Source organism: Acipenser ruthenus, chromosome 29 (assembly GCF_902713425.1).
Source record: "Acipenser ruthenus chromosome 29, fAciRut3.2 maternal haplotype, whole genome shotgun sequence".
NCBI lineage: Eukaryota > Metazoa > Chordata > Actinopteri > Acipenseriformes > Acipenseridae > Acipenser > Acipenser ruthenus.
The window spans coordinates 16,404,742-16,428,222 of NC_081217.1; the positions used below are offsets into that span (position 1 = coordinate 16,404,742).

Below are 23,481 nucleotides of genomic sequence, written 5' to 3' on the forward strand. Positions count from 1 at the left end.
AGCAACCCTGCAGAGCTACCCAGCACAGCTACCCAGCAGAGATACCCTGCACAGCTACCCTGCACAGCTACCCAGCAGAGCTACCCAGCAGATCTACCCTGCAGAGCTACCCAGCAGATCTACCCTGCAGAGCTACCTAGCAGAGCTAACCAGCAGATCTACCCTGCAGAGCTACCCAGCAGAGCTACCCTGCAGAGCTACCCCGGACCCCTGTTCTCAGCTCACACCACCTGCCATGAACACCAGTACTTAAGAAGGGTTACTATTTCAGCTCTTGTTTTTTCAATCCAGCCTGCTGATTTTTAATGGTCATGTATAAAATATGAAGGGAAACATTTAAAAGGCTTTTGTTGTTGATTTCTCATATCTGTAATGAAAAAAATATATAATAATCCAACGCTTAGAGGCAAATTAATTCACTGCTTTATGTAATTATTTGGATGTTTGATTGCATGAATGTTTGCTTGCAAGTAATTACATGTAAATCTAATTATTTTGTATCATGAGTTTCGGTTGTGTTTGCTGACCTTTTGAGAAAGTGATTTTATTAGTTCTGATGCACAATCAGCACCCCAACTCTTATATTTAATATGTATCTGTGACAAAGATCGAATGAGTCTTAGTGTTAGATCTCCCTCTCGACCTGTGAGAGCACGGTATACGAGGAACAGAGTACCCTTAATGAAATGGCACGACAATTTATTCCGTAGGGTAGATGGAAGTCGGTCAGTTCGGAAGGGGGCGGAGCCATGGCACCCGAGCTCAGTGACCCAGACGGTAAGCGGCGTGGCATCCGAGGACTGGAGGAGCGGATGCGCTCGTTAACCTCGGGGTCATGGGCGAGGGTATAAATAGGGGGCATGGCTTGAGTGATCTGTTCCTTTGCATATGGTTAAATTATATGACCAAGAAGGAGCCCGTTTGTGAAATCGACCGTGAGTGTTTTGTGTCTGTGTCTTAACACTGTGTGTCTTGTGTGTTGTTGTCTCACTAAAGATTACTGAGCACGATCCGGAGCTGCAGCCGCAGGCCAGCGACAAACCCGGACTTCACCACTCACCTTTTCACTACTGGAACTGTCTTTTGTTTTGCACCTTTTAGCACTTGAATCACGCACTGTCTTTGTGTTTGTGTTTAGTGTGGGTGTCGGAACGGGACTTTGGGGTTGCGGGTCAAACCCGTAGGATTATAACGAGAAGTGATATACGCCGCTGTATCACTTCCAGCACTATTATTATTTACAGGTTTTGCCTTGAGGCTCTGGACATTTATTAATTTAAATAAACACCCTTGCACCTGTACCAACGTTTGTCTGTGTAATTATTCTGCACTGCACTCACCTGCACGTCATTACCACTTTGCCACACGTGGTTGTCAGAAGTAAGGATGGACTACGCAACACTGTCGGCGCTGCTGGAGCAGCTGGACAGCAGACGGGAGGGGGAGGAAAGACGGAGAGAGGAGAGGTACACTGCACTGATCGAGAGGGTCGGGCTGGCAATACCTCCCACAGCATCAGCGGAGCGCGGCTTCATAGCGCCCAAAGCCAGGACGCATAAAATGACGGCGGATGATGATCCAGAAGCATACCTGGTGGCATTTGAGCGGCTGGCTACCACCGCGTCATGGCCCCGACAGTTCTGGGCAAGCCAGCTGGGACCCTGCCTGATTGGGGAAGCGCAGGCAGCCTACCAGGCGATGGGGGATGACGACGCCGCTCAATATGACCTGGTAAAGCTGGCTATTCTCCGCCGTCTTAACATTACGGAGGAAACGCACCGAGTGAGGTTCAGGGAGTACAGGAGGTCCCCGAACGCACGCCCCAGGGTGGTCGCGCAGAAGCTCTGTGACCACATGATACACTGGCTCACCCCGGCGCTAAAAACAACTGCCCAGATGGGGGAGGCCATTGTCATTGAGCAGTTTTGTCATGTGGTCGGCGCCGAGACCCAAGGATGGATACGGCGCCACAACCCCGACACCCTGGAACAGGCAGTCAAGCTCGCTGAGGACTTCGAGGACTCCCTGGTATCCGCCCAGACCGGGCTACTCACCCCGCTATCTCAACGGAGCGGCCGAGCCCCACCTCCTCTCTCTGCTCCACCAACCCCACCACCAGGACCGGTTCAACGACCTCCGAGAGCACCGACCCCAATGGGCGACCTTGCCTCCTCTTCATGGAGACCAAGGTTGGCCCCCAGCGGGGGTAGAGGTGCTGCCCCTGCCCCGTTGCCATACCAGCAGCGGGACAGACCATTTAACACTGTGCCCTCCTTTCCCCCTACCTGTTTTAGGTGCCGCCAGCCAGGACATCAGGCTAGGTCATGCCCATCTGCGATGGAGTGTGACGTGGCCGTCTGTAATCTGGCATCTGAAGCGGGTGAGCGAGGGAAAAATGGTCGGGAGGGGCCTTGTATTGTTAAAGTGATTTTTGGAAATGTGAAAACCCATGCATTAGTGGACACAGGGTGTGGTCAGACCTTAATTAGAGCATCTCTCTTAGGCGGTATGGTGTGGCAGCCACAAGGTCAGGTGGTGATCTCCTGTATCCATGGAGACACGGCAACATACCCCACAGTAAAAGCATATTTATCGGTCGGTCCGATGAAACGTTCCCTGGTAGTTGGGGTAGCGGAAAGGTTACCACATCCCATTATTCTGGGTCGGGACTGGCCCAACTATAAAGATTTATTGAAATTAAGGGCAGTCCCGGCCATACACGCAAATGTGGCAGAAAAAGTAGAAGGGGAAATGATTGGTAATGTTTTTCCCTTTCAAGCGGAAATGTTCTCTTCCCTGTTCCGGCCGAAAAAAACAAACAAAGAGAGAAGGCTGCGGAAATGGGATGGAGCGTTAATGAGACAAGGCTGGGGGCTGGTGGGAGCCTGTTATAACGGTGAAAAACGTCAGTCGAAGGGGGTCGGAACGCAGTGTGACCGAGAGGGCGAGGTTACTGGGCCATCAAGGGCAGATGTTACTCCCGCCCCGCTCAATATACCGGACATGTGGCACTCGAATGTGAACCTAGTGTGGGAGCAGGACAATGACCCATCACTGGTGCACATTCGGGGACAGGTCCGGTCCATTGAAGGTAAGGATGTTGAAGGCGCTGGGGCACTAGTATTTCCACACTTCATTATCAAGGGGCAATTACTATATAGGGTAAACCTGGCCGCGGGCACAGGACATCCTGTAACACAATTATTGGTCCCCCCGTCTTGTCGGCTGGAGGTCATGAGGCTGGCGCATGATATCCCTTTTGCGGGGCACCTCGGAGTTGACAAGACAAGGGAACGGATATTGGCTCGATTCTTTTGGCCAGGTCTTTATAAGGAAGTGTCGAAATATGTAGTCACATGCCCAGACTGCCAGAGAGTAGCGCCGGGTCGAGTGCGCCCCGCCCCTTTGGTCCCACTGCCGATTATTTCCACCCCCTTTGAACGCATCGCAGTGGACATAGTCGGCCCTTTGCTACCTTCTGACTCCGGGTATACGCATATATTAGTGGTGGTAGATTACGCAACGCGATACCCAGAGGCAGTTCCATTGAGGTCCACTAGTGCTGCTGCGATAGCCAAAGAACTAGTGCAGATTATGGCAAGAGTAGGGATCCCCAACGAGATATTGACTGATCATGGAACTAATTTCTTGTCAAATACGCTACAGCAGGTATATAAATTACTAAAAATACGTCCCATCAGAACGTCGGTTTACCATCCACAGACGGACGGTTTGGTGGAACGTTTTAATCAGACTCTAAAGGCGATGCTGAGACGATTTGTGAATCAGGAGCAAAAACATTGGGCATCGCTTCTTCCCTACCTCCTTTTTGCAGTGAGAGAGGTGCCGCAGAGTTCGACAGGGTTCTCCCCCTTCGAGCTCTTGCACGGCCGACAGCCTCGCGGCATTCTCGATCTGTTGAGAGAGGGGTGGGAGGAGCACAAAGGCTCATCCAAAAATGTAGTGCAGCATGTGCTCCTACTGAGAGATCGCCTAGATTTGGTCGGTCGTTTGGCCCAAGACAATCTCAGATCGGCTCAGCATCGACAACAGCAGCATTACAATCAAAATGCATTAATCCTAACTTTTCGACCTGGAGGTAATGCTGCTACTTCCCTCAGCGGAATCCAAACTATGTGCTAAATGGCAAGGGCCATATGAGGTGATTCGGGCTATAGGAAAGGTGAATTACGAAATTAAACAGCCCGATCGCCGTAACAAAAAATAAATTTATCATATAAATTTATTAAAGCCCTGGCAGGCAAGAGAGGTGTTATTTATAGCCCCAGGCAATATAGAGGATGATTTAGGGCCCGAGCTAGAACCCTCTAGCACAAAGAACATTTCGATGGGGGAACAGTTACTTCCTGATCAGCAACGAGAACTACGTAGGTTAATTGAGGAATTTAGCGATGTTTTTTCTAACACGCCCGGTAGAACTAACCTCGCTGAATATGACATTATCTCTCCCCCAGGTGTCACAGTGCGAGAGAGACCTTACCGGATCCCGGAAAGTCGACGGAGTGGCGTTCGCAAAGAGGTATGGGACATGCTCGAACTTGGGGTGATTGAGCCTTCCAGGAGCGAGTGGTGCAGTCCAATTGTGATAGTGGCCAAAAAGGACGGCACCAACCGCTTCTGCGTTGATTTCCGCAAGGTAAACGCTATTGCCAAGTTTGATGCGTATCCCATGCCTCGGGTCGACGAACTCCTAGATAGACTGGGGACGGCGAGGTTCATCTCCACTCTGGATCTGACGAAGGGATATTGGCAGATCCCGTTAACTCGTAGTTCTAGAGAGAAAACCGCATTTTCAACACCAGAGGGGCTGTTTCATTTTACAACCATGCCGTTTGGGTTACATGGTGCGCCTGCTGCCTTCCAGAGACTGATGGACCAGGTTTTACACCCACATCGTGAATATGCGGCAGCATATATTGATGATGTGGTCATTTACAGCTCCACCTGGCGAGAGCATTTGGCTAGGATCACAGCCGTCCTTCAGTCTCTAAGGGCAGCCCGGCTGACAGCTAACTTGCGAAAATGTGCGTTTGCCAAAAGAGAAACACAATATTTGGGATTTGTAATGGGGAATGGCAGGGTGAAACCCGTTGTCTCCAAGGTCCAGGCCTTGGTAGACGCGGCAATCCCCAAAACCAAGGCTCAAGTGCGGTCGCTACTGGGGTTAGCCGGTTATTACCGCCGCTTTATCCCCGAGTATGCCACAGTGGTTAATCCCTTAGTTGACCTCACCAAAAAGAGCGCACCAAATTTAATTAAATGGTCAAAAGAATGTCAGGGGGCGTTTAATACTGTTAAGCAGAGACTTTGCCAGGCCCCTGCTCTCATCACGCCAGACTTCACTAAGAGATTCATCCTCCACACCGATGCTTCGGATGTCGGTTTGGGTGCAGTCCTGTCTCAAATGGTAGGCGGAGTAGAACATCCTGTTCTGTATATAAGTAAAAAAATGCTCCCTCGGGAGCGCAACTACTCCGTCGTCGAAAAAGAGTGTTTGGCCATTAAATGGGCTACTCACTCTTTAAGATACTACCTGCTGGGACACTCATTTGATCTTGTCACTGACCACGCCCCACTCAAGTGGTTAAGCACAATGAAGGACAGCAATGCCCGGATAACTCGGTGGTATCTGGCATTGCAGCCCTTCATGTACCATATGGTACATCGTGCAGGGGAAGACCACCAAAATGCGGATTATTTTTCCCGGGAGGGGGGAGTAATGGGAAAGGTAGGTTTAGCCAAGTGTTCCTTCGGCTCCACTCTGAGCGGTGGGATATGTGACAAAGATCGAATGAGTCTTAGTGTTAGATCTCCCTCTCGACCTGTGAGAGCACGGTATACAAGGAACCGAGTACCCTTAATGAAATGGCACGACAATTTATTCCGTAGGGTAGATGGAAGTCGGTCAGTTCGGAAGGGGGCGGAGCCATGGCACCCGAGCTCAGTGACCCAGACGGTAAGCGGCGTGGCATCCGAGGACTGGAGGAGCGGATGCGCTCGTTAACCTCGGGGTCATGGGCGAGGGTATAAATAGGGGGCATGGCTTGAGTGATCTGTTCCTTTGCATATGGTTAAATTATATGACCAAGAAGGAGCCCGTTTGTGAAATCGACCGTGAGTGTTTTGTGTCTGTGTCTTAACACTGTGTGTCTTGTGTGTTGTTGTCTCACTAAAGATTACTGAGCACGATCCGGAGCTGCAGCCGCAGGCCAGCGACAAACCCGGACTTCACCACTCACCTTTTCACTACTGGAACTGTCTTTTGTTTTGCACCTTTTAGCACTTGAATCACGCACTGTCTTTGTGTTTGTGTTTAGTGTGGGTGTCGGAACGGGACTTTGGGGTTGCGGGTCAAACCCGTAGGATTATAACGAGAAGTGATATACGCCGCTGTATCACTTCCAGCACTATTATTATTTACAGGTTTTGCCTTGAGGCTCTGGACATTTATTAATTTAAATAAACACCCTTGCACCTGTACCAAGGTTTGTCTGTGTGATTATTCTGCACTGCACTCACCTGCACGTCATTACCACTTTGCCACAGTATCCTATTATAAAGTATTGCAAAGCAACGAGTACAAGCACAGGCAAACAAAACTGTGTGCATTTCCATTAACAAACCCTCTGTCTTTCTAATGCATTCCAGGTTTAATAACTTTGATGGAGAAAAATAATGTACTTTTCATGGAATCATCTATTTTTCATTAAGAAATAAGCATGGTCTAGGCATGCCAGTTGTGTTGGCTGATTGCTTTCAGAATGGTGTATTATTAGAGCTTCTAAAATGATGGCTCAATGGCTTTTGTCAGTGAAAGTCACTTTAGCTTTTCTGACTCACCCATGCCTACTTCACAATGCTGAACAATTTGTGCCATTCTGACCTTCACCTATATTACCTCCCTGGTCCTATAGTAGTTAACTATTGAATCAAACCTATTACACCCAAAGGGGAAATGGCCCAAGAATAACTGTGTGGTGTGTACATCACCTTGCTCAAGACTCAAGACTTGTATACTCCATCAAAGTACAACAGTGGTGCGCCACACTTTTGTTAATGCTTCCTAAAAGAGGTTTTTATTTCCTTGAACCCCTATTTTAATAACATAATGAGAGTCAATACTCGAACATATCTTTGTGTGTGTGTCCGTGTGTGTGTGTCCATGTCTGTGTGTGTGGGGGTGTCTGTGTGTGTGTGTGTCCATGTATGTGTGTCTGTGTCTGTGTATGTGTATGTGGGCCAGTTCCAGCACTGGGTTTCTGTGCAGGGGAATGCCCAGGAACAGATGGTGTCAATTTGATTATGGCATTGTACACGTGGGATAAATGTGATATTGCAGGAGCGCGTGGGCGGGGATGAGGCTCGGCTAGCTGATAATGTGAATGCAATCTAATAGGTTCTGTTATTTATCCTAATTAGGCACTGCAGCTGCAGAGGCAGCCATCAAATTGAAATTAAACTGCTGTCATTCTGCCCAGGGCTTTGGTCTTCAGTAACACACAACTCGTAGTTTTTTTTTTTTATTATTTATTTTCCTTTTTTTATTATTCTTCCAGGACCCAGATCAATTTTACAGTGGCCATCGATTTCACCGCGTCCAATGGTAAGTGCTTTGAGACTCCTCTGTAAACTCTACGCAGAGCAGCGAGGAATTCCTTTCATCTCACAATTGCACCAGCAGCTGATGCACGACTTTAATCAAACAGTTGACAACTTCTCCATTAGCCAGAGATTCACATCCTGACTGTTCTTCATTCCAGCCTGTACTCCGATAACCTGCTCCATGTCTTGTAAGAGTCTATTGATGCCCATAATTGGCTCCACTTTGCACTAAATACTGTACAAGGAAAACGTCACAGAAGATTTATTAATGGCACTATTATGGACGTAATGGGCAACTGGACGGGAATATCACTTGTGAGTGATTATGTAACGTTGTTCCTAGAAGCACTTTTTTTAAGGAAGCCCGTGTGAATTATCTGTACAGTCCAATTAGTAGCCAGGCTGCTTAGCTTATACGTAAGTGACATTACAACATGAAAAAGCTTTCCAGCCAGTTACAGATTTTACACACGGTTAAGCAGTTGCAGTGTAGTTACTATTTAATTGCAGCCTAATTACATTGCCGTTTTGTGTTGGGGGCACCCAATGAGATGCAAACAATGTTCTTCCTGCAGAATGGCACAGTACATTTGAATTGGGAGAGATACATCAGTCATCAACTGTAGCAGCGTTGATAACATTGATACAGCAATTCTGTCACTTCATGAGTTTCTGAAAGAGCCCTGTTTTATTTAATCGCTTTAACTCTGTGATCCACCGAGCACATGCAATTGGTCTCCCAGCTTTGTCTCCCATCCCTATATTAATTATATATATTTAATTATACATTGCAATATATATTATACATTATACATATATTGCATTTCCATAAGGGTAGGGGTAGGAGTTAGAGTTAGGGGTTAGGGTTTAGAATTAGGGTTTAGGTTTAGGTTTAGGGCTAGAGTTAGATTTAGAGTGAGGGTGAGGGTGAGGATTAGGGGTTAGGAGTTAGGGTGAGGGTTAATTAGGCGTGCTGATTAGGGTGAGGGTTAGGGTTCGTTAGGCGTGCTGATTAGGGTGAAGGTGAGGGTTAATTAGGCGTGCTGATTAGGGTGAGGGTTAGGGTCAATTAGGCGTGCTGATTAGGGTGAGGGTTAGGTTGAGGGTTAGGGTTCGTTAGGCGTGCTGATTAGGGTGAGGGTGAGGGTTAATTAGGCATGCTGATTAGGGTGAGGGTTAGGGTTCGTTAGGCGTGCTGATTAGGGTGAGGGTGAGGGTTAATTAGGCGTGCTGATTAGAGTGAGGGTTAGGGTTCGTTAGGCATGCTGATTAGGGTGAGGGTTAGGGTTAGTTAGGCGTGCTGATTCCCAGTCTCTGCTTCCTCTGCCAGGGAACCCGTCCCAGTCCACCTCACTGCACTACATGAACCCGTACCAGATGAACGCGTATGCCATGGCGCTGAAGGCAGTGGGCGAGATCATCCAAGACTACGACAGCGACAAGATGTTCCCCGCGCTGGGCTTCGGTGCCAAGCTGCCTCCTGATGGAAGAGTCTCACACGAATTCCCTCTGGTGAATGATAACAGCATTGGTGTTTGTACTTTTGTGTTGGACAATGGCACTGGCATCAGGCTATCATTGAGCTCAACCAATGCACCTCAACACCCCTGACCTGAAGGATCCTCCTCTGTTGTTCCTTCCTGGGGCTCAATGGAGAGAGCAGAAACTGGCAACCAGTAATGCCAAATCATGTGCTGGTTGTATGATGTAAACTACTTTCCACTAACAAAGGGCTAACATTTAATTTATTTTAAATTCCCATTAGAACTAAAAGAAACATATTCACAGCTCAGATATTTATCTGTGTACAGGCCCTAATTATTCTAGACTGTTCTTAAAGAACCTATTAGCTTGGTACCATATTATTCATGATACTTTTGTTTTTCAGAATGGCAATACAGAAAACCCATACTGCAATGGGATAGAGGGAATATTAGAAGCCTACCACCAGAGCCTGAAGACTGTTCAACTCTATGGGCCAACCAACTTTGCACCAGTTGTCAACCATGTGGCGAGGTATGTACTATACAGCACTGCACCCCTTATTAAAGTTTGTCATAGTAAAATCAAAGTGTAATACATTTAAATGAAAGCATGCTAAAGCTCAGAGAGATATGGTAAAGCATATTAATAAAAATTACAAAGCATGGTAAACTATGAAGCACTCACAGCCTCATCCTTCTCACACCCTTAAAATCTGCAGCAATGTGTACCCGAGTGCTCCTTATTGCTTAAATATGATGGGGCATCTGGTGTGGAAAACCTGAGAGCAGATCAAACAGCAGAATGGATAGTAAAGCGTACGACTGTTGCCTGGTTACTGGAGACTAATAGCTTGATGTCTGAATACTGATATTAGACCATTCCGACTGTACCCAGATTATTTTCCACTTCATCATTTGTCCAGATCAGATTTTACAAGTCTAATTGTTCCTATACATTTTTCATGCAAGGGCTAAAAGCGTTCGTAATGAGTTCAATTTTCTAACTGTCGTCCCCCCCACCCCCCTCCTCCACCCGAGTGGCACGATCAGTTATAAGCTATCCTTCTATTTGAAATACTCATTTCAGGAGTTTAATAACAATTATCCTTTGGAAATCAGTAGAAGGGAGAAATGCATTTAAAAATGGAAATAGCTTGAAATGAGAAATGAAAATGGAAATTGCGCTATTAATCTAACAGTATATTATGAGAACATCGCACCAGGGACAGATTAGCTTCTAATGCTTTGTTCTCGGTTACTAGTTCTCAACCTCAACCGTATCATTTTCAAACTCTCAAAACTGTTCCAAAGATTAATCTCAAGACCACTAATCTGTACTGTATGATGTACCCACAGACAGCTTTGAATGTAAAAGCTATTAAGTTCAGTAACAAACTTTTCAAACAGCTCTCTAGGAATCCACAGGCTGCCTCATGTTGCTATTAGTATTATTTATTAAAGACAGGCTTTAACAGTTTTAATTTCATGTTGCGTCCTCCGATGTATAAATAGAATAGCAAACCTGCTGAGTTTGATATGCATAATTAGCTTATAGTTTCTCACAGTAAATGCACAGCAAAATATAATAAAGCACACAATGCATAAGTACACATTGTACTGAAAGCATTGTAAATCATATGGTAAACTATAGTAAATGCACAGTATAATCATGGGAAAAGCACAGGATAAACAGTAAAATGACCATGCAAATTTACCGGTGTACACTTTTGGTAGGTAATGTTTTGTGTCTCATTGGTTATGAGTTCTGAGCTGCTTTTCCAAGCTCAGCAGCGTTTGCCACCCTCTGCTTATCCACCCTGTCTCACGTCTCATTATGTTTGTCCCCAGGTTTGAGTTGCTTGCTTGCTTTTTTTGTTTAGTGCTGGCGCAGTTCAGTTCTGTTGGAGCAGTTCCCTGACTCTGCCAGCATTTTTAATGACTTTAATTATATACCCAATCAGGTGGCTGCTCTAAAAAGACTTTCTCTAAAGTATCTCAAATACATTTTGAACGACTCCATTAACCTGGGATGGAGAGCTGGAATCAGCATCTCAGTCAGCTGCTCAGAGACCTTGCTTACAGGGGCCACACTTCAATCTATCATTGAAAATTTCACAACAGAGCATTTGACGTTTAAGCTGGTGGAGAAAACAGAGATGCCTTTACAGCGTTTTAGAGTAGAAGCCTACAGCATGATTCTCACTGCTTACTTGTTTATTTTCTAACCATCTTTCTTATTTGAAACAGTGGTTAGGTTTTGAGAGAACTGACACTGCTCCTGTAGCAGTCAGTGAGGAGCTGGTGGAATTAGTTCAGGGTGCAGGAGAGAGGAGGATCTATGGCAATGCAATTCTATTTTCCATTGATTGAGATGATCCTGCTGTCTTGAGACAGATGGTGGTATCGTTGTAGAATTAGATATTTTGTAGGTATTAATATAGCGTTATCGCGAGTGCATTGCAATCCAATGCAGTTACCAGTGTGCTAATGCCTTATGAATACAGGGCTGGAATGAGAGTATCAGTGGGTGCTGCATTTGTGCTGTGGTCTTGCATAAAAGATCCCGTTTTCCTCTAAAAACAACAGTGAAGCAATAGGCTTAGCCTAAAGCTGGGCATGTTGTAATAGATGATGACGTTGTTATGTGTCAGAACGCTGGGTTTTCAATATTTTCTGTTGTTCTTTTATTGCCAGGTATGCAGCTGCCGTGCAGGATGGCTCGCAGTATTTCATCCTCCTAATTATCACAGATGGGGTCATATCGGATATGGCTCAGACAAAGGAAGCCATTGTGAGCGTGAGTACAGCGAGCTGCGGCCGTGTCTCATTGGAAAGCTTCCATTGCTAAAACACAACGTGCAACATTCAGACTATACACATACTGCAAGCCAGCTCATCATTACAAACACTTTTTGGAAATATCATACTCTTCTGACCCATTTGCTTTACAGTAACCAGGTTTTACCATAGCAGCACAATGCAACAGTTTGGTCTGACTTCCGACTCTTACAGCGTAGATTGTGAGACCGGACAGACCTGGAGAATCCTGGGGAAAGCAGCCCTTTGTCCTGCACTGGAGGGTGTCCCGCTTGTTCGGTCGAACTGTCCGCTCTGCTCCAAGAGCTGCGTGAAGCATGTCATGCCCCGCAGATAATATGGGGTTTTTTTTGTATTACATTATTAAATATTATAACACATTTTACTATATGTATTTATGCTCGTGAATAATTTCAAAGGATGAGGGCTGATGATATTAATAATAATGATTAATACATTGAACATGCAGTACATGTGAAGGGTTGGTGGTCCAGTGGTTAAAGCAAGGGCTTTGTTACCAGGAGGTTCCAGGTTCAATCCCTGCCCCTGACTCACTGTGTGTGACCCTGAGAAGTCACTAACCTCCTTGTGCTCTGTCCTTCGGATGAGATGTAAAACCTATTGTACTCCGTCCTTCGGATGAGATGTAAAACCTATTGTAAGTGACTCTGCAGCAGCAGTTGTTGTTGTTGATGCATAGTCACCCTCTAGTCGCTTTGGATAAAAGTGTCTGCTAAATAACTAATTCATTCATTGATGCTGTTTGCCTTGACTTTTAAGTGCTCTCTCATTTTCCCTGAACATGGTGTCTTTCATAATGCACTGATGTCTTTGATCTGTCTTGATCTTTATCTAACTTTTTCTTTGAACTCGTTTAATTGAAGCATGATATTGTTGGTTGTTTTTCTGGCTTCACTTCAACTCATTTCTCCAGGATGGGTATGACTGAATGCCTTACCTGTGATTTGAATGCACCTGCTTACTGTACAGTATGTGTCTTCCACCCAGTTCTAGAATGAGGTGTTAATCTACAGGGTGTTGTTTCCAGGGTGCAGTGTCTAAATCGTGAAAGCGTATCAGTAACAGTAATGCAGTAAAAAGCAGATGTCACAGGAGCTGTCTTCAGACTGCCGAGGCACCTGCACCCAAAAGGGCCGTGACATCCCAGCAGACTGGATTTAAAGGGAATTTGCGACTGTTAGTTAACTGTTAGAACAGGCACACCTTCCTTTTAAGATCTTGTCTGCTGCTAAATCTTGCTCTGGCCCTAACTGCTTAGGACGCTGCTAAGGCACTGGTCTTGGCAAGTGTTTCTCTTCTCTTGTTTTTCTCCATTTCTAATTTCTCTTTTTTTCTTGTAGCCTGATCCTGTGTTCAAGAGTATCACTGTCTTTTTGTTTGTTGTCAGTGTTACAGTATAATGTTGAAGTTCAAGTCAAGGGTGGTTCCCTATTAAGTGTATTTTATAAATACTTTATTACCTTTTTGAAGCAAGTTGTGAACTGCAATAACAACATTTACAAATGCTTTAGATTGCTTTTTAAATTTTTGTTGGGTCACATTTGTCCGAATTCACAGCAGGGTTCCAAATGTTCCCGTGGAGTGATTGTATCACACAACCTCACACTACACTAACACCAGCAGCTGCAGTACAGCATGTGTGTGCAGTCACTTGAACTAAGAGGCCACCAGCTCTTAGTTTTAATAAGTGAAGCTCCAGCCCTCAATTACAGCATGGTATACATGCTCTTTCAGATAAAACATTGAACCAAGGTTTTCTTTGCGTATACCACATACTTGTCTCCTTACTGGTTAAGGGACCCAAAAAAATCACTGCTGGCAATTTGTAAAAATCTAATGAAATCTAAGAATCTCATCAGAATCTAATGGAATCTTGTCAGAATCTAATGGAATCTCATCAGAATGAATCTGTTGTCTGTTGTCCTTTCTGAATCTGTATTGGAATGTACTAGATAAGCTGATACCTACTCTAATGAATTGGCGAGTTTGATGCTGATGTCAGTATTATTAACTCATCAGCTGCTAGGAGGAGATTCATCACACCACGCTGCCTATGATACAGTTGTTTTCAGATATTGTTACTATATATCTGCCTGCCTGCCTGTCCTGTGAATCTGACACCAGTTCTGTAGATCAGTACAGAGCTGGGCTCATCTTGCTCATCACAGCCTATCACAGCAGTTTAATTTGCGCTTCGTATGAGTCTAACCTGCCTCATTACTCTATACATCATTCATGATGCATCTATTGTTTTCTGTGCATGGAGGCTTATCCTTGTTTTATCATATCTGCACAATAATAAGAAGTGACAAAATAATTGAATTTATGCAGCAAGATTGCCGCCTGCGCCAATGTGTGGGGGCAGCATCCCGGATAATCTGCGGCTGAGGTTTGCATCATGTGGGAGGCAGGGAATAAATGCCAAAAGTGTTTTATCTGCCGTGTTGACTCCTAAAAACTTAGAAGTGCAGGACAATCTAAAATATTATGGGAATCTGACAGCAAAGGCCACTAAATATAAATACTCAAACACACACTTCTTCTTATCTCTGTTGTCTGTGTTTGTATTTTGGAGCTACAATGAGACATTATCAAACCCAGGGGTGGCACCGAGAGAATCAAGCAGACTCTGTCGTGTGTTATTCCGCTGCGCCAGAAACCGCAGGCCTTCGCAGCTTGACAGACACATGTCAGCGAGGCACAAAAACCCTTCAGAGTGATATTATATCTGGCCCTGGCTTTGATCCCAGGACATGTGTGATCACACTTGTACTAGTCCATCATGTCAAATGCTCACCATCTCTCTTTTAGAAGGAGCGATTGCTGAGGTCAGGCCGGTGCATCGTGGTGATTCACTCTGCCTGCCTACACAGTGTCTCAGAGCAGTTGCTTTCAGTACAGAGAAGCCCATTACCCTTTTGACTGCTCCCAGCCTGATGTCTCCTGCTTGGCTGACTGCCTGGGTGGTTGAGTTCTCCACAGACAGGTGCAGGGAGTCTGCCATTACCATGGAGTACAGAGTCCAGGAGAGAGCCCCTCTTTATCCAACTACTCAGAGGACATGGAAATAGGTTGTATTTGCAGACGTGGAAAATAGGACTACATTAATCTAAAGACCATCATTGTTTAAATCAGTATTCAAAAAGTAAAGGGCCAGGTTTGGTCCTATTTTAATATATATAGCAATTAGTTCTGCCACTGTTTAGATCAATCGATGAAACCTTGTTATATGGCAGAATGTTTGAACTAGTGTACATCAGCATATCATTTAACATAGATCATCAGTTATATTGTATATGTATGGATTGGTAACATGAACCATTCAGAATCTGCATAGTACCAACTCATTCTGCGTGTGTGTGTGTGTGTGCGGTATGTTTGAATAACCCTTCTTTTACTTCCCTGGCACTCCGCCTTCCCTTACTAACTATCACACTCAGCTCATTTGCTCTTGTAATCGTTGGTAAAGCTGTCTCGTTGCTTTGCCAGAACTAATGAGGAGTGCTTTATCCTCCTGACAGCCCACTGACACTGTCTCCTTTGCTGTGGTTTAGCTGAGTTATATCCTGCTGTTGCACAGCCGAGAGCAGCAGTCCAGGATGTTTCCTCTGATGGATAATCTCTCCAGCTACACATGCAGTACAAAGCGATTCCCATTGAACCTACAAAGGGCAACCAATCAATCAATATTTATTTCACAATAAATCACCCCAAAGTGCTTTACATAGACAAAAACATTGCCAAATAAGCAACACAAGTGAACAATAAAATAAAAACAATCAACAATAAGATAGAGAAACAAATATATACAGTAGATGCCGTTTATTAGCAACCCTGATAAAGACAACTTTCGGTTATTAACAACATTTTCCTAGGAACCAATCCCGTCCCATAGACTTTGATGTTAGTGGAATTCTGATATTAGCAACCGCACGCCGCTTATAGACTTTATTACTAGTTGCTAGTGCTGCAGAGCACACTTGCATGATTTATGCACATACTTCATGCAGCTTTTATAACACAATGACTTCACAACTGCGTATTTGTGACGGACTGAGGCAGAATCGTGGCTTTGAAACGGCTACGAAGCGGCACGCAAAATTGAGATGGATTTACAACGGGAGGTGGTACATTGTAAAAAGCAGACCACTTTGGACAATTTCTTATTTGAAAATTACAACACATATTTTTTATGTTTGCTTTACTCATTGTAAGGACAATTGTAGTACATCGTTGTGTAGTACTATTTAAGCCTACTCCCTTTTTTTTACACACGTGTGAAGTAAACAGTTCTATGTTTGGGTATTTCGTGTTTCTCATGCTCATTTTTTAACACTGTGACATTTAAAACACATGTATTTCAGTGCCATATTTGTACAACTAAATACACTTGAAAACTGGCTTTTCTTAATATATATATATATATATATATATATATATATATATATATATATATATATATATATATATATATATATATACACTTTAGAACTCTGGCAGAAAACAAATGTTTACCAGAGATTAATAAAAAAACACTGCATGAGTAGTAAGTGAAAAATGAGACCCTCACACACTATAACATGCATTTTCTGTATATATCATTTTAAGATGTATAAACTACATTATAAAAATGTGATTTTTAATCTAGTTTTAAAAGCAGCAACAGTTGCTTCCTTTACAGATCGAGGCAGTTCATTCCATAGTTTAGGGGCTTTATAGCTGAATGATCGACCACCTGTGTTCTTCTTCTGTGATCGGAGTGAGCGTCTAGGAACATATGGGGTTAAAAGATCATTTAAATAAGATGGAGCAAGACCATTTAAAGCCTTATAGGTTAAAAGCAGCACCTTCAAATCAATCCTAAACTGGACAGGAAGTTAATGCAAAGATGCTAGCGCAGGGATAATGTGTTCTTGTCTCTTAGTTTCTGTTAAAACTCTAGCAGCAGCATTTTGTACAAGTTGCCGGTGAGCTACAATAACATGACTGAGTACCAGAGAAAAGGGCATTCCAGTAATCAATCCTAGAAGATACAAAAGCATTCATCAATCTCTCAGCATCTGGTAGGGAAAATAATATTTCTCAATTTGGCGATATTTCTTAGATTTAAAAACCATTTATTTAGTAACCTTTCTAATGTGTGGCTCAAAAGAAAGATCGGGGTCGAAGAGCACACATACATTTTTCATTTCGGCTTTAAATTCAGGAATGTAATTTATGGCCATGAATGTAAGTCAGGCCAGTAATATGTTGAGTAAAACCAAGGGACTCAAGCACCATCATAAATCCCTTCCAAGGGGATCTCAATCTACATCAACATGCACATTAAAATCCCCTCACACCACAATCCTATCAGGTTTCACAGCACAGGTGTAATCTACAAGGGGGGGCACGGGGGACATGGCCCCTCACTGTTTTAATGATGGAGAAATGTCCCCCTCACATTCAGGAGTACTAAATCTTTTATTTCACAATAATGTAGTGGTATAAATACTAGTCAGTATAGAAGTCAATGGGAAGAAAACTGGGATTGCATCCAGGATCACAGGAGCCGGATCATGGGATTGTGTTTTACTACGAGGATCTGGCTTAGGCTCCACTGATCTGTAATGTTGATTCGATCCTGGAGCTGCACGCGCCTTAACTAGGGAAACTGACCAATGAGAAGTGAACATACGTGGAGCGTAGTTTAAAGACCCCAGCTGACACATTTGTATTCAGCCTGAGATCACAGTAATGTTGGGGAAAAATGGCAAGTGGATGGACAGAGATAGAGGAGGATGTACAATGTTGGAAATGTAATGCAATTGTACTGCACCGTATGCAACACGAAGATGTTTTGTTTACTGGTTATTAGATGGTGCACTGTTTAGTTTATTGTTTTGTTGCTTTTTTAATTGATGCAAGCAGCACTGTTTAATACTTTTCTTTTAAATTTGAATTAATACAATGAATTTGTAGAAGCCAATGCAGCTGGAACTATTGTCTATGGTACGGGAATACACGCACAAAAAACGACAAAAATTTCAACATCTAATATGAAATACTGTATTACTATTATGGCTTCTGGTAGACTTTTGCAAGACCATTGTGTAGTTTCATTCTGAGCAGCAATTCAAGCACCTGGAAAACATGTGACACATATGTTCTGAGTGTTCCGGAATGCTGTGCTGACATTTTGTCACCAACTAAGAGCACTTCACTTGAAGTACTGTTGTGTTTGTTATGATTAATGAGAGCATTAAAAATCTATTTCTAGTGTTGAGTTTAAGATACACAGATGAAGAAAGCCTGACCTTAGATCCTTTTCTAACAGCTATCAAATGATCTCCACCCACTGGGGTTGAGAACAACCAGATATGTAAAATCTAGGGCTGTCACTCGATAAAAAATTGTGATCATTTAATTTATGGGCATCAGTTGATTAAATCGGTAGATTAATCCATGCATATTTTTAATAAAGGTAACAATCTTATAGTGGCTGTCCTGCATAATAATATTTTTTTTAAAAATATATAGAATCTAAAAGAAAAAATTAAGCCCAATCGGAATTTGGCCTTTTTAAAACCATTTTTATTTTTAGTAAATGTAACAAATGTTACCTGTCCATCCTATTACCCTAATAAAACAGATTTAGAGATAACTGATAACTCAGTCACACAAGCCCCAAGGGCCAGAGCAGCACAGTTATGCATACTGTTTAACCACTCTGGGGTAACTCCTAAACAACAAAATTATTAGCAATGCACAAACACGGAAACAAAAAACATCACAAGGTTTATAACTAAATCAACTGTTTATATTATGCTCCTCGCTGGATTTTACCACAGCATTCACCTCAGCTGGTTACAAGGCACATGAGTAACTTTGCAGGCGCATGTTTGGTCATCATTTAAATCAACGTAGGTAAACATTCCAGTTCCAAATACATATGCACATCCGTAGCACACTATCAGCTATACAAAACAAGACAACAATTATGATTTTTACACAACTTTAACGTTTTATACAAACTTAAAACCACAGTGTCCTACCACTTCCGGGGAGAGAGAGGGCGTCCTTCCCTAAATAGCAACACGCATTTCTGTCTCCACCCAGAATGCACTTTTAATGCACGATTTAAATTGTACAAAAAATTAACTCCTTAATTGGTTAATCAGTCAGATTAATCTGTTAATCGAAACAGCCCAAGTAAAGTCTTATTTTAAAACCTTGAGCCAAGCTCTCCAAAGAGGGGAGAACCAAAAGAAGGTATAAATTACTCTTATCAGTCCCTCCTGCTTTTCACATTTACTTTAACAGCTGAAATCTATTAGGCCTTTGTGCTCTAACCCACCCCGATCGCCTCACATCTTTCTCAAGGCGTCTCATTATTTTTTTCGTATGGAAATTGCTTGCTGCCTTCTTTCATTAGCATCCATTGTCTCCTGGTGTATGAATCTTACAGCCTGCTAGCTCAGTCACGCAGCCTTTGCAATAATCAATGAGTATGGAGGAAAGAAATGCTGACAAAGAGCTGTTCAGATCCCATGGTTAGAACTTGCTCTTCTCTTGAGACAAACGTTCTTGGAATGGCTGCAACATACCAGGGTCGATTTCAATTGATCTTAAACCAGAAATTGATCTAAATACCACTGCTGTTTCAGATCAGGGGGCCCTCTGTGGAGCAAGGTTTGAAAACCAGTATCTGTAAAAGTCCAGATAGACACTATTTGAATGGTTTAGACAGCAGCTGTACTGAGATCAGTCAGATCCATGATCCCATTCTGCTTTACGTTTGATGCTCTGATGTACAGTGTGTTTGTTCAATAGGGCTGCAGGAAAGGGAGGGTCAGGTCAGTGTCCGGTGGAAGAGTGCCTTGTTGCTCACTATCAGCTTGTGTATGTGAGAGCGTGGCAGGGCTGGACTTTTGAGCCGCTTCCAGATGGTTGTTTTCCTGGTTGTTTGCCCACCACCATACAGTCATAAAACATTACAATACGCAGTGCCACGCTAAGGGTGCTCCAGGCTTGGCTTAAAGACTCAAATCCAGCACCCCCAGCCCAGCACCGAGTGCTTTTAAAAAGGGACTTTCCTAGCCTTCTCTGAAGCAATGCCATTAATTAGCTCATCCCAGTCTATCCGAGCTCTCTATAGAATTAGTCAGAACATACATACAGATACAAAATGATCTGTCTATATTTGTTATTAAGAAATAAAAAGCGATATCTGTTTCAGATACAAATAGCAGGACCTAGAGCCCCATGACGGAAGACTACATGAACAATAATAACCTGGTGCATTGCATTCAATTCACATATCATGTGTCTAAGGCTTATACAGCAATGACTGTATAAGCTGGAATGACTAAGCCTGCTAAGCAATGAGACCAGAGACTCTTCTACTCGCTATGAGCAGCATGCAGTCCTTCAGTAAACTCGACACCTGAGTACATGCAGGCACTGAGTAGGATGCTACTCGCAGAATATTTTAAAACACATCAGTAATGTACACCCAGAGTAAATGGGTGAGCTAAAGAGGAAAAGGAAAGTGGCTTTTAACAACACAAGCATATGTTTTCAAATGGTTCTTTGTGTTGCATTTATAAATGTATATTGATGTGCGTTTCTTTCTTGGAACTCAGTACAGATCTTAATAATATAATAACACATAAACAGCAGTAAGATGAAATGAGAAAGTGTCACAGATTGTCAATAATGATTGCACCTCTGGAGTGGCAGCACTGGAAGGTATTGTGTCTCATCCAAGCTGCCATTCACTGAGGGGTGTAAACAGCAGTAGAAACAGCAATGATGATTACCAGCAGGATTGTTCACTAATTACTGGATTATATTCATACTAATTACACACTCCGGTGCTAAAGGAATCTTTTCTTGTTGCTACATCTCAGCTAGTACTGTAACAGGATTCAAAACAGCTTTAAACCAAAACTGGGAGGAAGAGACAGACCATGCATTGGAATTTGGGCAAATAATTTTTATGATGTTAATTGGTTGCACTTCACATGAAGTGTCTTATATCTATATTGTGATCCCATTGTAGTAACACAGTAATCACATACACTGTTGTGTAGTTATAATGCATTGACATTATTATTAAACAATGAAACGTGTTGCTCACGTCTTTTGTAATTACACTGTATTTACACATGTGGTTGGCTATTCACAATACAATGCAATGACACATTCCAGTATAATAACAGTGTAGCTAGACAGAAGTGTTCCCTGGGTATTGAATGTGGACTATATGTTAGGCTAGGCTGAGTGCACCAGCCTTATTGCTGTAGGGACCTGAGCCAGATTCAAATCCAGACCTCCAGAGGTGAAAAGCATGATGATAGAGACTTTCTCCCCTCTCAGAACCTAGCCGCACACGCCTCTAGCTGAATCAAGGAAGCTAGGCAGGGATCTCATGAATGAGTGAAGCAAGCCCTGGAGAGAGCAGTGGGAGGTGGAGGTCAGAAGAACAAAACAAGAAGACTGAAGCCTCGGGGAAGTGTAAATAACTTGTTCCAGTCTGTTACAACTGCCAGGGAAGTAAGCTTTCGTATCCTTGCATCCCCTCTCAAACATCAGAAATAAAAAAAGGAACTAAACCAATGGTTCAACACTACAACAAATAAACCCAACAGGAATGACCTAACGTGTGCAGGGTTAGAAGAAAACGAAATCAGATCATGTATAATCTAGAAGAATAAAGGAAAATAAATGGACTGTCGTTTGATTGCTTATATTTATGACTGCACGTCATAAATACTTTTGTATATTTCAAAGATATTTTACGTTGATGAAATTGTTGGATAGGACAAGAAGCCAACTCCATATACACCTGCCTCGTAATCTTCATATATCCCAGACTGTCTGAGGATGTACGAGTTGTGTTCTGTGTCAGGATTGCTGGCGACCACATAAAGAATCCTCAATTTCGCATCACACACCATTTGGAGTGCTAATGCTTCCTAGTATGAAAAATATGTTCTATATCCTGGGGTGGTGACAGTGCTACGTGGGTGCAATCAATAGCCCCCAATACATTTGGAAAGCCAGAAACTTTGTAAGAGGCCACTTTTATATCGTAGCGAGCATCTGTCTCGCTGGGATAATAGATATAATTCCCTGTGCGTTTTAACAGGGCATTCGGTACCTGCTGTAAACACCAGGAAAACGTGGATTGGGATAGCCAACCAATTGCTGACAAAGTGTCTGAAACGACCCAGATGCTAATAATGTAGTGTGCCCAGCAATGTCACTAGACCTGGCACTGCATGACTCCTATCTGTAAGTGGCTCTAGATCAGATATGACTAGGCCTGGCACTGCATGACTGCTATCTGTAAGAGCTCTAGATCAGATATGACTAGACCTGGCACTGCATGACTCCTATCTGTAAGAGCTCTAGATCAGATATGATGAGACCTGGCACTGCATGACTGCTATCTGTAAGTGGTTCTAGATCAGATATGACTAGACCTGGCACTGCATGACTGCTATCTGTAAGTGGCTCTAGATTAGATATGACTAGACCTGGCACTGCATGACTGCTATCTGTAAGAGCTCTAGATCAGATATGACTAGACCTGGCACTGCATGACTCCTATCTGTAAGAGCTCTAGATCAGATATGACGAGACCTGGCACTGCATGACTGCTATCTGTAAGTGGTTCTAGATCAGATATGACTAGACCTGGCACTGCATGACTGCTATCTGTAAGTGGTTCTAGATCAGATATGACTAGACCTGGCACTGCATGACTCCTATCTGTAAGAGCTCTAGATCAGATATGACGAGACCTGGCACTGCATGACTGCTATCTGTAAGTGGTTCTAGATCAGATATGACTAGACCTGGCACTGCATGACTGCTATCTGTAAGTGGTTCTAGATCAGATATGACTAGACCTGGCACTGCATGACTCCTATCTGTAAGAGCTCTAGATCAGATATGACTAGACCTGGCACTGCATGACTCCTATCTGTAAGAGCTCTAGATCAGATATGACGAGACCTGGCACTGCATGACTGCTGTCTGTAAGTGGTTCTAGATCAGATATGACAAGACCTGGCACTGCATGACGGCTGTCTGTAAGCGGCTCTAGATCAGATTTGATCTCCTCAAAAAAACAAACACATTTCAAGGAGTGTCACTAACTAACCCGCCATATTATTCAAATAAATAAATAAATAAATCAAAATAATCACCAGAAAACAAATGTTCAGTTTACATTATATTCTACTGATGTAAGTTGTGTTATTGTCATCAAGAATATCACTCAAAAGCCAAGGCTGAAACATGTAGCCTAGCTACTAAGTCAACTCTTTAAAATGTAACATTGGAACTCCAGTCGCTATTGAAAAAAAACTTTAAAAATGTAACAAACTTTAGCTGTGGTCTGTGTTGGCTGCAAAAAAAAAGTAACAAGCAGACAAAATAGATTTTTTAAAAGCAACCTTGAATGATAAATTCAGCAACATTTTCGAGTTTTGTAAACCTTTAAAACTTGCGTTGACACATTAATTAAAATGACCGTGTAATTGCC

General features: G+C 43.2%; 1 protein-coding gene across 3 annotated transcripts in view; it reads left to right on the plus strand.

Moving 5' to 3' along the window:
• The window catches only part of LOC117425621 (copine-8-like), a 158,958-nt gene that overhangs the window by 119,801 nt on the left and 15,676 nt on the right, over positions 1 to 23,481 (plus strand). For 2 of the 3 annotated variants that reach the window (XM_059004003.1, XM_059004004.1), the window contains 4 exons: positions 7,578 to 7,624; positions 8,954 to 9,135; positions 9,512 to 9,639; positions 11,802 to 11,904. In XM_059004003.1, coding sequence (XP_058859986.1) covers positions 7,578 to 7,624; positions 8,954 to 9,135; positions 9,512 to 9,639; positions 11,802 to 11,904 — 460 coding nt within the window. Of the gene's footprint in view, positions 1 to 6,091; positions 6,136 to 7,577; positions 7,625 to 8,953; positions 9,136 to 9,511; positions 9,640 to 11,801; positions 11,905 to 23,481 lie in introns of those variants that run through there. The other variant, XM_059004005.1, reaches the window with a different exon arrangement.